The sequence below is a fragment of the Pygocentrus nattereri genome, chromosome 29 (genome assembly GCF_015220715.1).
Source record: "Pygocentrus nattereri isolate fPygNat1 chromosome 29, fPygNat1.pri, whole genome shotgun sequence".
In the NCBI taxonomy this organism is placed as follows: Eukaryota; Metazoa; Chordata; class Actinopteri; order Characiformes; family Serrasalmidae; genus Pygocentrus; species Pygocentrus nattereri.
This window is the reverse complement of record NC_051239.1, coordinates 10,001,331-10,018,543: the sequence shown is the minus strand read 5'-3', so window position 1 is coordinate 10,018,543 and position 17,213 is coordinate 10,001,331. Positions and strand designations below refer to the sequence as shown.

Genomic DNA, 17,213 nt, shown 5'->3' with positions numbered 1-17,213 from the left:
ATCCTCTCCACCTCTAACCTCTCACAACTCCCTCAGGTTTACCCTCAGAGTTGTTGTAGCTGTAGCTAGCCAGCTAGCTAAAGAGGGCGATGTTTTTTGAGAATAAAGTGTTGTCTGGCGGTTAAACTGGATTAAACACGACAACATGAGCTGGTATGTATCGTAACTGCGTCTTGTATGTGCTAGCTTGGTGTACTAGTTGAGTAAACTGGGCGCTGATGCGGCTGGGTTTGGTAAACAGTGAGCTAGCAAGTTCGCTAACTTATGCTAGCCGGCTTGAGTTTTGGCAGAAAGTAAGTAACTAATGGTTTATACATTCAGACATTTCAGAGCCATGTATTGGCAGTCTTTGCCTTTTCCAGCTCTGCCTGCAGAAGTTAACTAGCTGTCCTAAAATATGAAAACGTGTTAACATTTTGTTAGAACTTGGCTCGAAAGTCACTTAGCTGGCTAGCTGTAGCCTCAGTGCTAAGCTAAAGCTACTGACCAGCACTCAGGCTGGTTAGATTTGTTATTCTTTTATAGCTAATTTAACCGACGATTTTGTGTTTAGTTTGGGAGATAAAATATTTAGCGGATCAATAGATGTTTTCCAGTATACAGTTTAACATTTTCGTAAGCGTTTCGTGCTAGTTAGGTGACTCTTGACTGTCTCCCCACAGAAGTTTAGCTGAAGTTTTTATTTCAGCCAAGTTAGCTGAGTTGGCTAAGTTAACTGTTGATTTAGCCGAACAGGGTCATTTAACGGCGAACTTCGTCCGATCAACAGTTCTTGTCGAGACGCTTTGGATAGACGTCGAATAACTGTCAAGAAAAGAGAAGAAAAAGGACGATAAAGGGGGTTAAAAAGACATTCTGTAGCTAGCATAGCTATTCCAGACTTCCTGTCTAGTGCTGTAGTTGAGATGTAAACAGTCGTTCAAAGTGGTTTGATGTAAATCCAGTTCACCGTAGAGACACTTGCAGACTTGAGATTTCTTTCGTGGTGTTAGGAACCAGTGGGTGCGATGTCTACAGTGAAAAAATAGCCCTTCTTTACTGTCCAAAGTGACCGGTGACCACACGTGTCTTCTGAGGTTACAATCTAATGTCGACGATGGTAAAATGGTGTTAAATGTGGGGGGAAAAATAACTAGTTTTCTTTGTGGACAACCTCACCCTGCAAGTGCCACTCCACCTTGAGCAGCTTTTTAAAAAGCTCTGTTTTAGTTTAATAGTAATTATTGGATCTACTAACTTCGTGATGTAGGTTTTAGAGACATTAAAAGAGGCATCCACCCATTTTTCAAAGATATAGAAGTCCAAGAGGTTTGATGTGAAATGATCTGTTCCAGAGAAAGTGACAGACTCATGTCTTTACAGTGGTGGTGATGGGAACCAGGGGTCGCCCTGTCTACAGCATTTGCGCCAAACCACTCTCAATGACTTTGTTTACTTGGTCTTAAGCATTAGATTTTGTCGAAATGCTGAAAAATTGGTGGAGTTCCCTTTAAACACATAGCAACCAGTATGTTTCTACACGAGAAAGTGCAGCCTCTCTGAAGCTGTCTGGACTAATTTGACTTTTAGGGTTTTTAGCCACAGTTTTCCAAAGAAAATATAGATGCCTGTGAAGCGTTTGTCTGGGGTTATGTAGATGCAACATTCAAACATGAGACAGTTTGAATGTACAACTTCAAAATAAACTTTGCTTGTTAGATTTTTGCATCAATGTTAGGCTACAGTGAAATTAACTGGTGATAATTATCTACCTAATTCAATAAAAGTAGTGTTAATAACAATATGAGCCTTCAAAAAATGGTAAAGAATGGCTCTTGAAAGAGAGCGATCCAGTTTTAAATTTCAATGTTGTTTTGAACATTTTTTTTATTATATTTTTTTATAAGATATTACACACTTATAGACGATATATTTAGGTGGTGAAACCGTGTGTTTTGATTTCTTTTGGTTATGTTAGATAATGAGCCTGTGAATTTGTCCAGTCTGTTCACCTTCCACTGAGAGACTAATCAGTTTGAAGTATTTGTGCTCGTCTGTTGTTCTCGCTTTTGTCTTGAGTTCAGGTTAATCAAGTTCATCCTTTTCCTTGTGACCTTGTCCTATAATTCTTTGACCTAGTTTCAGTTATTCTTAATATTTTACTCAAGCCTGATATCTTCAGCCGGGATTGTTCACTGTTTCTCATCTGGAACCAACTTCCAGACCTCACTGGTTCTGCTTCTTTTGTTACATCCTACGTAGCATGAGACCAGTCTGTGCACATTATTGTACGAGTCAGTCTGTCAGATTATCAAGAGTGAGTGAGTGCGTGCTTGGGAAAGTAATGACAAGACATTATGGAGGCTTAGCCTAGTTTACGTCTGCCTTTAGGCCCAGTTTCAAGTAAGAACATCAGTAACGGCAGCTAATGCGCTAGTGAATTTAACACAAGAGCGGCAGCTTCGTTTATGACTTTGTAAACAGTACTCTTGTTTTAGGCCATTTTTTTACCCCCAGTTCTATCCACCTACTTCTGTGTTGAGTATTGGGCAATGACAATCCAATCCGATCTTTATTTTCATAGATAATACAGCCATACCAGTTAGGTAAGATGCCGAAGGCTATTGAATACTACAGTAAAATTGCTTCTTTTTTAGCATGTGAATAATGTGAAATTCTGGACTGATGTTTTTTGGCCTGCATTTTTTAACCAAAATTACCATTTTACAGTATAATGTTAAAAATAAAAGATCTGTGCAGGTATTGTGAAGATCTTTCATTCATCAAAGTACAAGCAATGTAAGTGTTCAGCAGTGGTTTTAAGGTCTAGTTGTGTAACTTAAATAAGTTTTTCCAGCTTAAAAATACATATTTGTAGCTTTTCATAACCGAATGTTTTAAAACAGAACTATAAAATAAGCCTGGAGACGAGACGGGGTGTGTGCAGCTTAGACAATATAATTTCAATACGTTATGGTACATTTATACTCCCTGACTAAAGGTACTGAGATGTACACTTGAGGGTTCCGCCCCAGTACAGGGTTACAGCCTCAGTGATGGTATTACCTTTTTCTTTTTTCCTTTTTATATAACTTTTGATCATATGTGATTATTAGGCTGTTAGTATCAGTTTTTAAATTGTGTGTAGTAACATACTTTCTGACTGTTGACACATTTTTGAAACTTATGTCAAATGCCCGTTTGATAGCACCGTGAACATGAATTCCTATTGCTCAAGTGTTCCTTTCTCTCGGTTGTGAATGTGCCGTTTCTGCTAATGCTAGTTTGATGAAAGAAGCAGTGCAGTAGTTTGGTTTTCAGTCAGTCTCATGAAAAAGATGGCAGGAGTTTTTTTTGTTTGTTTGTTTGTTTTTCTGGTGGTGTGCCGCTCAAGGCAAGTGGCAGAAAGTAGACTTGAAGCCTAAAAGCCGCTCAAGCACATTTTTAGTGTTTAGACAAAACGTGGCTGCATATTCGGCACTGCAGATGTTACTAGTTCACTTTTTCTGCTGTAAAATACTTCCACGTTGTGGATATTTGGCCGCTTTCTTCTTGTCCTGCTTCTGCAGGATTATAGATAATGTCTGTTTTCGTTGCCTCCACAACAGTGCTGTGAGTAGAGCACTGAGTCGGAGCTTGGTTGGGTTTGATGTCTAGGTCGGCTCCTTTGGTGTGGATCAAGATATTGCTACTTTGTAGCAATCATGGAGGTTACGGTGTGCTGGGATTAGCCCTGTGTGTCTCTTTTCTTACCTTAAACACCAATGATAATCTGGTAGCCTCTGAAATGTGGAGGATTTTTCATGTTATTTCATGGTGTATTGTTGACGTTAGATGGCTTCCAGACCATTCAGGTAGTCTCATCTGTGGAAGCTGCCCTTAGAATGCTTACAAATAGGCAGCTTCAACATGAGGGTGCCTGCAACATGACAACATGAGGACGGAGTTTGTACAGTTTGAAATCCAACTGGAAACAAAACATTTGTACCAGAAACAAAGAAAAACGGTCCATTGAAAATAAATGTTATGTACAGAGTTAACAGCCACAAAGGCAAAGAAGTCATATACAACAAGAAAAGGGTACGCGTTGCTACTGTCCTCTATCTTGGATTTTCATCCGTCTTCTGCCTGCACGTTTCTATTGGTTGATGTGTCTCCACGTCAGAATCCATTGCAGCAAAAGTTGAAATGGTTTGAACTTTTGACGCTTGACTAATCGTCTTTTCACTGCATACAGGCGCCTTTCTAGTCTGACAAAACTGACGCAGCATCTTAAATGTTATACATTGGGGGGTGCTGCGTTTCTGAAGCTGCGTCAGCTTTTACTGTGTAAGCACCCTAATTCATTTTGGTCAGTATTGATTGGATGTTAATCATATCACTTTTTATTAAATAATGCATCGCAGTTCGTGTTAATTAGGGTAACAGAGAGAAAATGAAAGAATAAATTAATAGGTATAACTTAAAAAAACTAGCAAATGAAGAAGGGCTAATAGTGAAATGATGCTTGCTGCCTAGGGTGCAGACAGACCATATAATTTAGAGCTCTGTAAAGCTGCAAAACATGTTTGCTGCACAGTCCTGTTAACAGTCAAATAAGTAGACCAAATAAGAGACAAGTGATGTGTCAAAGTCAGCGACAGGTCTCTATTAAACGTGGTAATTTTTTACTGTCTGGTTTTCTGACCGTGCTGGACCCAGACATTAAACGTGACCTTGTTCTCTTTCTCCTTTCATGCTTCATAAATGTTCCCCAACCCCCCTTTTCCCATGTAGGGTTATGCATCTTGACACAAACTGGACAAATCAACGTCATAGTTGCAGCAACAGTCTGATGATGAGGTTGGAGATTGGAGTTTTGCTTCCTTTTGGGGGGTTGGGGTTAGTGTACTCACCCCTTTTAATTATTCCTATCAGAACCAGTTTTGCATGGTAAGGGTGTAGACTCAAACAAAGTGGAAGTGAAGCGTAATGTCATGGTGGATGGCTATGAGATCAGTTACTGGCAGAAGCAGCATCTCTGTTACACACATGGCTAGTGTTATGAGGCTGGCTGGCATAAACTTGCGGTGAAAGGATCCTTTATGGCCCAATCTGACCTTCGCATTCCATGCAAGCCAACTGGCTCGACAGAGTGACGTGGTCACCACGACACTGGGGTCACCGACACAACGGTCACCATCAACCAAGCCTGTGTGTGGCTCATTGATAAGATCCTAATGCTGTACACTACTGAGGCAAGAGCAAGTGCAGCGTTCTCTATAGTTGCTGATATGGCATAACACTGTAGCGTGAGTCAAGCTCATCTCTCCTCTACGTAATTATCACGGCAAGGCTGAAGGAAAGCTTTGTTAGATGGTATTAGTGAGCAGGACGCACCCTTTGAATGTCTTTATGTGTATGTCGTGGATAAAGGGAAGTCTGAGAAGTTCAGTTGAAAGACCCTTCAAAAAGATATGGAATATGAAATTAAGTTTCTATAGATGCTGTTTTCATGATACCCACACGGACTTCTATGTGGAATCACATAATTGCACAACTTCCATAATTTTATAAGTTCTTAAATCAGGGATGTCCAACTCAAGTAAAAGGGCCATATTAAAAAATCCCAACAAATTTGTGGACCAGAGGGGAAAAAAAAAACATTTTATTTGATTTTTAATCAGTGTTGTTCTACAACCTGAACTGGCCTTTTTTCACAGTAAAATACAGACAGATATTACAGGGACACTTGAAATATTCAAAATTCTTTTAAATTGACATATTTGCTTAAAGTAGGCACCTGGGATCCTTTGCTGCAAGTTCATTAATATTTGGGCTCAACTTTCGAGCTGCTGATTGATTTGTAACCGCTGTCTCATAGATTGCTGTTGGGGTAGTAGAGTCACATTGTCTTGCAGTGCATGCTGGAGACTGTAGTGCAGCGCATTGTGAAATTGGCTAATGTTAATTTAACTATGTTTACAGCCTGGATGGGATGGTGTCACAGGCCTGATCTGGCCCACAGGCCTTGTAATTGACATGTGGAGCATAAATATTTAGCTTACTGAAAGTGCTAAGTGTTATTATGTATATTTGCATCAGATATACAGCACTTGTGCCAATCATTTTGTTTTCATTTTGGGAGGCTAGATTGTCAGATTTTTAATAGATGGATACATAAATCCTTTATACAGATAAAAATGGCTAAAATTAATACACTGCATTGGAAACAATAATAAACTTAACTTATAGAACAGTTAGTTCCGGCCACGCAAGCTGATTGGTTGAGAGGTGTTCTAACCGTGCTGATATTTCGCCGTAACGTCACAGGTTTTTCACAAACACTGTATCACTCCGCTGAGACGTCGTTGCTAAGCAACAACTTTGGCAGCTGTAGGAGATGCTCAAGCCATTCTAACATTTTTACAATTTGCTTTGCCACAAACAGAAAACAGATACTTTTAAGATCACATTTGACCGATGGCTGATATGGTCAGACTCTGAAGATGAGAAGACACTAAATTCCCAAACTCTCGGTTGGTCTGTGGAGCTGGAGAACGAACTGCCGGCTGTGCAGCGAGTGGGCAGAGTTCGTTACTCTGACGGAGCAACAAGCTGCTTGTTAAGGAACTATAATTTGGCAGAAGGAGCTGCGAACATTAAAACATGTTAAACGCCGCGTTCACGACCCAGTTTATTAATTTCTTACTTTATTTTTTTAACTGTTGTATAAAAGCAATAGAACACTCGAGATGGTGCGTTATCGCTATAACATTACGGCTGTGATGTGGTCGTAGGTCATCACAGCGTGATGTTATTTCGCGGAAACGCTCTCCCTCTCCTGTTCTGTTGCTTATATACTTATTACATATAATTATGTTGTAATAGATCAGGAGTTCTCAGGCTTTGGGACTCATTTTCAGTATCACCAGATATTTGATTAATCATGGCCAATACTTCAAGCTGATATTTGATGATGCATTTAATGCACTCTGACAGAACAGAATCTTTAGATGACGGTGGATGTATCTGCCGATGCTGAGACAATATTGGATACTGTTGTTGGACGTCAGGTCCAGTATTGAGCATCCCTGCTCCCTTATATAGCACACCTTATCCATTCATTAGCTAGTTAGCAATGCAGGGGGGAGAGATGTGTTAAAGTATGCAAAACACAGAAAACTCCATTGCCAGGACTGACTTTGGGAGCCACTGTTACAGAGGGTGCAAACCTAAATGTGTGAATCACAGAAAATTAGGAGAGAAACGAGCTAGTATTAATGGAGCCCATCTGACAAAATCCATACGAAAGCTTTTCAGAGTCTTTCCTGGGGTTTGAAGATAAATGTAGCTTGTTGCCTGTAAGTTCTTTACTGGTGTGCTGATGTTCATTTCTCTCAAGAGCTGTGGAGCTGTTTCATCTCTATTCTTATCGTGATTTTTTTTTTTTTTTTTGTCCACGCTTGAATAAATACAGTGTTTTAGCTGCTGTGCTTAGCTAACAGACTGCACTCTGCTGTATATGTTATTTCTTCTATAAAATAAAACGCCAGACTAAACCCACACAGCTCTTGGTTGGCTAGTCTCCAGTCAACCTGTTACCTTTTGAATGTTTCTCTCAAAAATGAGTGTTCTCGTCTTGTTACTTATGTACAACAAGGGAAAAAGGTGCAGTTAAACTGTTAATTGTGAATAACCAATTATTCCATTAATTAAAACACTGAAGATTTCCATATTAAGTTCAATATTTTACAAAAAAGTTTGGCTGCTGAGGTTGAGATTTTTTTCCCCCCATTAGTAGCTACAGGTGTAGATGTTTGAGGTTGAGCTGCAACTAACACTTATCTATATAATGAATTACTTCAAACTCTTATTATTTGATTAATTTGTTAGTATATAATTTAAAAATTCCCCATTTAGAATATTGACTAGGCCGTGCAAGAACCTTTACTTTTTTGGCAAGCCGTTTTGAGTTATTTTGGCCTTTAGTTTGGGTTGTTGTCTTGCTGAAATGTCCATCTTTTCCCATTTTTCCTCAGATATCTCCTGGTACATCACTCCATACATGTTTTCTTCAGTTACATGTAATACTCCAGTACCATTGCATAGAAGCATGCTCCCACCTTCGCACTTTTACATTTATGGCATTTTGCTGACGCTCTTATCCAGAGCGACTTACAATTTGATCATTTTACACAGGTGGGCCAAGGTGGTGTTAGGAGTCTTGCCCAAGGACTCTTATTGGTATAGTGTAAGGTGCTTGCCCTGGTCGGGGATTGAACCCCAGTCTACAGCGTAGAAGGCAAAGGTGTTAACCACTACACTAACCAACCACCTTTTTGGGTTCTTGGGATCATGTGCACAACCCTTCTTTCTCCAAACATGCCAGGCTGAATTATTGCCAGAGAGTTCCTTTTTGGTTTTGTGTGACCAGACTGCTTTATTCTGATTTGTCTAAATGCTTGTGTGCGAATTGTAGATGCCCACGATTACTCTGTCAGTAGTTTTGTATGGCGCGTAGGATTCATTGCTCAGGTGTTCATTGCTTATTGTTCTCTGTGTAGCCGTTGTTCCTGCTGCTTTCGTTCTGCAACTCTTTGAGTGACTGCCAGCTTTTCTTTTTACCTTCGTATCATTAGTCTGAGAGAAACCTTGTTGGACACACTTGTCCAGGGCTGTGGTTCCATGAGCTTTCCAATTGCATATTATCAGGAGTTTGTTACTTACAGGGATGCCCAGTATTTTTTTGTCTGTTCAAGCATGTCTTTTTAAATATTTCTTTGTTTATGATACTTTTTTTAGTTAATATTTGTAGTACAAAGCCAAAGACAGTAATCCGATAACTGCAGAAAATCAGATTTTGTCAGTAATCTGTACTTTTACATGCTCTTGAGTAATCAGATAATGGGAAACTCCAGGTCTATGTGAGTCAGGCAGTTATCAGATTTCTGCTTTGCAACAAGCCAGTAAACTCACAGAAGAAGACATGGCGTAAATGTAAAACTCAAATTTCTTGCCGTGGCTGTTTTTAAAAACATCGCACTACTTTACCCAGAAATATGAACGTACATCATCTAGAAGATGAAGAATATTTAACTCCTACCTTTTGTGTTTGGTTTCAGCGCCGCTCCAAAAGTGTTTTGCTACCATCTTGCGTCATCCACTATCTGTCCTCGCACAAATCTGGTTACTGAGCTAAAATCCAGCTCTATTTATTGAATTTCTAGATCAGAGTATAGTGTTTACATGACCGTTTGAAAAATCCGATAACTGCAGAAATACGATTCTGATCGTATTGAGCGCATTACACAATCATTGCATGTAAATTTGAAGTGGATTTGTGCTCTGGAACTGTATAAAATAAAAAAAGTGTCTAAATACTTGTTTCCCCTCACTGTATGTTACCATCGGTGCTATGTGATAAGATGGCATTATTTAAGAACATCTGTTCATGCATCCAATTGTACCAGATCCATTGCATGTACGGTCAAAAAAAATTAATCAGGTTAAAATTATAAGGCGACATACTTTATCGTGGTGACCTCTAGTTAACTCAAAAAAGCTGCAGAGTTAGTAGCCTTATAATTTTAAGTTGTCCTAACTTTTAATTTTTCTAGTGTACAGTATCAGCCCACGGCAGCCACCCATCCACACCCTCAGTTTAACCCTCGTTGAAAAGCTTGATAGTTACTTAGAATGCACATTTTTGCATGAACTAAGGCCATATTTAACCTGACTAAATGCAGGTTAGGTGGAGGATCAGTTGCTATAGTGATTGACCAGGGTAGAGACTGAGACGCTATTGTTAGCTTCTCAAATTTGTGTGCTTGTTGAGGCCATGTTGGGGGATAATGGAGAGCAAATGAGTCAGATTCAGCCTTTGGCATTAGAAGCTGGTAAACGGAGTTAAATTCTTTGTTCACGGATTTGTGCGCTTCATTCATCTTTGCACCATGACCGAATCCACTGTAATTCAGGCCGTTTCTGTGTGGGGGCTTTTTTTTTTTTTTTTTTTGTAGTTTTGTATTCATTCACTATTACATGTTAGCCTCTTGTTGACATCTCCCTCTCTTTCTGTCTTCCACTGGATGCTTATCCCTACTGCCTTGAGCTCATTGTGCTCCTGTACAGACTTCTGTGCACTGTTCAGTGGACACCAGGGTCATCAGGACATCAGTTTTTTAAGCACTGTACCTAAAAAACACTGTTGACATTTTTCCCATCTCTCTCCTCTCTGTGCCCTGTGTGAGGGCATGGGATCAGTAGTCTTTGGTCTTTAGTCTGACCACTCTTGCTATGTGTGCGGGCGTCTGTAAAAATGGCCTGCGAAGCCCCATGACTGAGGATTCCCACAGTAGAAAACTGGCTGGTTCTGTCCAGGAAGACACAGTGTTAGAATCCTCCATATGGTGGAGTTGACCTATGGAGCGTTTGAATGTAGTATTGTACTGGGTCAGGGTGTCTGTGCAGGAAAGTGCATGTCAAGTCAGGACTAAAAAGTACGGACCTATCAGCTCGAGATTTCAACTGCAAATTGGAAGTGTGATGTAAGTTTCAAAACTGTTCACTCCCCAGTCCATGCAGTCCACATGTAGACACTAAGCTGTTAAAATAGCCTGTTGAATTCATTGTTTCTGTGATGTCATGAAAACCCAAACACATTTACATATTGCCACCTATTCAGCCTGTAGCAGTTTAGCTCCACCCACTCTATGCTAAAATTATACGAAGTTTTTCTACACTTTAAAGAAGAAACAATACAGGACAGCCAATCAGTACAGAGATCAGTCTTCAAGGCACCGTAACAAAAAACTAAAAGAGAATTTTGAAAATGGTCATGATGAATTATGACAGTTCTTAATATGTAAGAAACACCAGTAAAGTTATAAGTGGACTTCAGGAGGGAGAAATAACATGCAAGACAAATGGAGAAAAGCCCATTTTATGTTTGAGTAACATTTGAATGCAGTATCCAGTATCTTAATGCAACTAACTTACAGCAGATAACAAAAAAGTTTGAATTCCTATCTGAAACTTGCCTTTCCAGCAATTCTCTTATAAACTTATTTTGATGAATGTCCTTAAATATTAGCAAAGGTGTCATGTGGCTCTCTCTTGTCCACGTCATGGCCTAGTTTCTGCTCATCTGTTTTCGGCTAGTTTTGCTATGTTTTCATGAAAGTTGTCTAGCTTAACTGCAGTATGTTATTTGAGGTGGACCATCAGCGCCATGTGACGTAAATAGAGAACATATGAACAGGGCATCTGTCAAAAGCAGCAGGTTGCAATTTGCCACATATTGACACTTTTGTTGATTATATATATATATATACAGACACCACACACACACACATGCATGCATCCACTCCCATGCAGAACAAATAAATAAATAAAAAGGATTTTTTTTGGCCTGGTCAGAGTGCAAATTTAAATCTTATGGAAAATATTTTGTCTCATATTAAACAAAAACTAGCCCGTCAATGTTTTTCAGCTGTTTGAAGCCACCAGTGCTGAGTGGAAAACTTAGTAAGTTACTTTATCTGTTTGTTTAATGATTTTGTTTTTAAGACTATTTGAAACTTAATGTTTTGCCATTTTGTACTTTGCCCCCTTTTTTGCATGAGAGTACGTTTTATTATAGTGAGCAGTTGTTTCTAATGCAAATGCCCGAGTATAGTTCTTTATTCTTATGCCAGCCTGCTAGTGTACATCGAAAACTAGCCACTGCGAGTTGTTTACCTTGTTTACTGTAGTAATAATAGTAATAATAAATCTAACCTTTAGTCTTAAAGTCTCCTAGTCTTTAGTCTCTTTAGTCTAACCTGTTCTAACAACAAAAACCTTTATTTAAGGAAAAAAAAAAAAAAAACGGCTAGTTAATGGAAACTAAGAAAGTCACCAAGAATTCTGGGAAGGTCGGCTATCAGTGTTATGATATTTATTATTGAAGATTTTGGGTTTTTACTGGTTGTGTTTAGGAGATTTCATAGTTATAACTTACGGTCGTTTAACAGTTCACATGTGACCGTCATGTCAGTCAGTAAAGCAAAGTTCACATCAGGTATTTCATTCTTAACAATGTAAATAATTTTGGCACATGAAATTTTTAGCTCCTTAAAATCAGCATTGGGAATGTTCATATCGCTCAAGCTCTATTAAAGACTTGTGCTGGTGTGGAATCGGAGTCGGAATCAGTCCACTCATTGATTGAAAGGCATTCAGTTATGAGTCAGTATCATGCACATGTAATTTTAAAATATCTCAGTTGTTCTGTTTTTCTAAATTCACTGTTGTTTAGATTTGTGGCCTATAATTTAGATTTCTTACACAATGAATCTTGAGTAATTGAGGACAACAACGTTTTACCCTTGACCTGTTGCCGATTTGGGATTTGCCCAGCGCCATAATCACTAATTAGCTTTTGTTTAAGGATTGACATTGGGAAATACTCTGACGTGTCTTTTCAACCGTAATGAACTCATCTGTCCAAAAAAAAAAGGGGGGGAAAGAAGCCAGTTGTTCATGTAATCTCTTGCGTCAGCACATAAAAAAAAAAAAAAAAAAAACAATTGACTTCAACTTCTCTCTCTGTCTCTCTCTCTCTCACTCTCTGTCTCTCCCGCTCCCGCCCTCTCTGCTAGACGGGCGTGATTGGTGTTTAGATAATATTGGCTATAGCTATCTGCCATTGCGTTACGTTTGACGGGTGAGTCAGCGTTTGGACTTGAGGAATTTCAGTGGGTGAAGATTTTAACTTTTCCATGATGGTGGAGCCGCTGCAGTAGTATGGCAGAGGTGAAGAAATGTTTTCCTTCAGCCTCACTAGGTCTAACCGTACTGTCGTTAAGCCCACACGTCTGCTTGTGCCGGGTGATGCATTGGCTATACTAGCACTGATGTCACACAACAGTATTGGATTTTATTGATGATTAAGAAAATGTAGTATGTGTGTCATCTGGTGGGTCTTGCAGATTGTATTAAAATAAGAGTTAACAATGGAAACTCGGGACAAGTAAATAAACTTTAAAAATAAAGTTTCTTTCCGTCAGTCTGCTTTGTGTGTGTTTACAGTACAGTGTACGATTCCATGTGGTGCTATTTTAATCCATTAATGTGCATAACAAATTTTTAATTGATCCGTGTTTTCTCTGGGCTCGTCTGAGAAGCTAATCCAATGATAATGTTACGTTTTTGCTCAGATGTGACCACAGATTTTTCTACAGAATAGAAAGTCCAGGTAGATGTTCATTCAAGGTGAAGGCTGTACACAATTTCATCACTCCAGACCAATCAGAACGAGTTCTGTAGCGTTTGAGCATAAAAGCAGTCCAGTCAAAACGTGCTGTGTGTGGTGTGTAAGACTTTATTTTGGCCATATAGTGTAGCTGTACTGAGAATGAATAAGTTCACTAACTTAACTTAAGCGTACTTTGGGACCATTATACTATGACTTATACTGTACTAGACCTGGAATGATAAGCAAATTTGAAAAATTGACAATTGAAACACATTTGACGATAGGTGTTGATATTTTCCTTATTACATAATGTAGCTCAGTTTCCATTTCCGCCAGAGTGGGTGAGAGAGCCAGGTTTTGCAGACCCTTAAGCAAAGCAAAGATAACTTGTGATAAATCAGTGTTGTCCCAGCCATAGATATATTTCTAAAATATTGTGATGCTGATCTTTGTCTGTATTGCTCAGCTCCAATGTCTGAGGAGGAATGATTGTCCTGTCCATGCTGTCTTTAATTAAGACAAACAGAATCATGTGCTAAAGAGACGAGGACTTAAAAGCGTGCATGTTTTACAAATGCGTGTACACAGCATAATGAGAATTAAACTCATTTAATTAGAATTTCTGAAGTCTTTGATTAAGCCGTCATCATAAAGTACACACGCTCCCCCCAGCTATATGACTACACATCATACCTGTCACACAAGGCACGTACGCGCACACACAGTAGACCACACACACCCTTGCCGTTGCGCGTCCTCCTCACACCCCTCTCTTTCCGTCTCATTAGCTCACACACCTTTGCTTTGACGCAGCTGCCGGATCTGAGCGGCTGCCATCGCCAGCCGTCCATCATCCTACAGGGACATTATTACTGTCACATCAATAACAGCCTCTGTGTGTGTGTGTGTGTGTGTGTGTGTGTGTGTGTGTGTGTGTGTGTGTGTGTGTGTGTGTGAGATATATATATATATATATATATATATGTGTGTGTGTGTATATATATGTATATGTATGTGTGTGTGTGTGTGTGTGTGTGTGTGTGTGTGTGTGGGGCCTCTAACAGTAGGGAAAAAAGTGTTTCCCCTCAGAAGGTTTCTCTCTTAGCCTGCCTGAGCTATAATTAAGAAACGGCTTGGCGTGAGAATTGGCATGGACGGATTCTGTAGGAGGCCCAGAATTCCTGATCACTGCCTTTAGATGAAAAAAAGTTGTTTTAGAAAAAATATTGTTTGATATGTTAGAGCTTGGGGGTTTTCTGGTGTCTTTTGGGGCTCATTTTATTAGCCAGATTTAAATACTGCTATTTAATGAAATATTTAGGATTGTGAATGTACTGAAAAATCGCATGATTTATACATTACCGCCCAAAAGTCAGTGACAAGCCCTCATTCATTCAGTTTCTACTCAGAATGGCCATTAAGTATGAGTTAATCTTTTTTCAGAAAATATTTCTGAGGAATTCAGTTATAAACCACTTGCATAATGAAGGGGTGAGTCAAGTGTAAAACAATAGAGGAGCATCAGAGTCTCAAGCTCCCCTATTGCTTCAGATCTGAACAAATCCAGAGGTATTTCTGTCAGTGCTTCCACTGTCAGAAGACTAAGCAAGTGGGTCTGAATGGATGTGTAGCTTTCAAGAAACCATTACTGAGAAAAGTAAATAGTCTAAGTAGGTCAAAACCTTGTATCTCCAAAATGGTAGCTTTACAGTAGAAGGGAAAAAAACATGCTTTATTTTTAATGTAAGCCAGGGGAACCAGACCAGACTCCAAGACGTTTTTGGGCTTTTTCAAATTATGTCTAAAACTGAAAAACGGATAATAAAACAAAAATGGAGATACAAGGTTTTGTTCCGACAGCAGCGATATTGTGTTTAGTTGTTGAAGCTTCAGTGTAATTGTCTTAATTAGATGTTTTCTGCTTGTTTTCTGATGCTGGAAAATAAGTAACTTGAGTTTCATGACGATTAATCAATTGTACGAGGCAAGTGTTTGATATGTTAAGTTACAATTTTAAAAGATACATTTAAAATATGATGTATATACATTAGATTAGATTAAAATAAACAAACAAAAAATAAATTCAGATAATAAAATGTTACAGGATAAAATTATAAGAACACAGTAATACATGAGAACAAGTGCTCAAACTCCATCCTCCTGCCTACAGCTACAGTACACCAGTGCTAATGTCTCACAGTGTAAGATGACCTCAGGTGTATTGTTGTGATTATACCGCAGTAATTATTTATGATATTTATTATTAGCTTTTGAGTGATATCAGTGATATCACTGGATTTACCTTTCATCATTATCAAGTATTTTTTTGAACCCAGTACATTTGATGAACTCATTATTGTTCTGAAATGTTGGTGAATTTCTGTAGACTTACTGATGAGGTAGTACCATATACACTCTTAAAGACAGGGGAACCAAAAATTGTTCTCAACAACTTTTTTACGTTTATAAAAATGTACAGCAAATAATGTAAAGATTCTTGGAATATCCTTTAAATGGGTGTAGAACCTTTTGTTATTTAAAGGTTTCTTACACATCTCTGGTTCTTTAAGAATCCAAAGTGGGTCTTTTGTTGCATCCGTCTGTGGAACCTTTTTTTAGGAGTGTAGTACAGCCACAAAAAATGGCAAAACAATAAATAGCACACAAATAACATTGGTTAAAAAAACACAAACAGTTTTTTCTTTGTTATATGATAACCTAGGTTTTTGTTTATTATCTAGTAGCGTGCAGTCCCTGCTTTGAAGAAAGATAGTCCATGAATCGGAGACCTGCATGGTTATGCAGTTGATGATAACACTGCAGAATTTCACGGTTATCTGAAATTTGGGTGACAAAATCATATATAATATCCCACTGTGTACAGAGAATGTTAGCACATAAATATTGATACAGACAGACTAACTCCAGGCTAACTTGTGCTAGCGGTCATCCTGTAAGTCAGTGGCTAGTTAAATCACAAGATAACTTCGGCTTATTCAGTGATTTTTCTTTTTTTTTCAAGATATCAAGATAAAAATCGCTCTTATTGAAATCTTTGAATATCATATTCAATTCAAAATGATTAAAATTCAAATTTAATTCTCAGGGTGGGGGACCTGAGTGGCCCAGCTGTCTAAGCGCTGGCTCTGTCGTCAGATCACAGGTTTGATCCCTGCCGATACCATCTGTGAAAAGGGGTACAAAAGAGCATAATTGGCTTCCAAATGGATGGGTAGGATGGCCCCCATCACCCAGCACGATGCTGTCCAATGTGGGCATCTTTAATTTGCAGAATTAGCAGTTAGGTTCCCCTCCAACGATGTTGAGCTGCCCAGTGACGTGTTGGCAGCAGTTTGAAGAGATGCAGCGACGTCTAACTTGTCTCAGAGGAAGCACGTAGTAGCCTTCGGCCTCCCAGCTTGGTAGGATCATGTTATTGGACACTTAGCTAGCAGGCGAAACCGGCTATGACTAAATTGGTGAGAAAGACTGAGTAAAGTAAAATAAAATGTCTGTCGCTGCTTGTAAGAACAGGAATAAAAGCTGAGGCACTTTGCGGATGTTTGTATAGTATAAAGAACGGAAGGACTGAGCTGGGGCTGGTTGCAAGATGATAAGATCCAAAGACTCATTACTGAGGTTCATTCTTCATGTTGACCTGTGGCTAGCAGTTATCTGCAGCTGTGGACGGCACATATGCAGTAATGTGGGTGACTTCTGCTGGTTGCGCATGTGTGTGGATAGATTAGGCATAACATGAGTGCATATGAGTGCCTGTTTGTAAAAGCAGACCAGAGGAAAGGTTTTTGTATACGAGAACCTCGTGTGTATGTGTTTGCCTGTTGTACAGACCACAGAAGGCTCATGTGACAGTGGGGACAGTCGCTTTTAATTTTCAGTGTCCGCCTTTGATGGCCTCCATATGGATGCTGTTAGAGCCATATCAGTGACGGCATATTTAGTGAACCTCTGAGCTCCTCTTGAACTTCTTTACCTACTGAATCAGTTTTGAATA

General features: G+C 39.1%; 1 protein-coding gene across 1 annotated transcript in view; it reads left to right on the top strand.

Moving 5' to 3' along the window:
- The window catches only part of bin3 (bridging integrator 3), a 77,339-nt gene continuing 60,126 nt past the window's right edge, over positions 1-17,213 (top strand). Inside the window, exon 1 of the mRNA XM_017696349.1 lies at positions 1-153. Coding sequence (XP_017551838.1) covers positions 146-153 — 8 coding nt within the window. The 5' untranslated portion in view covers positions 1-145. The remainder of the gene's footprint in view (positions 154-17,213) is intronic.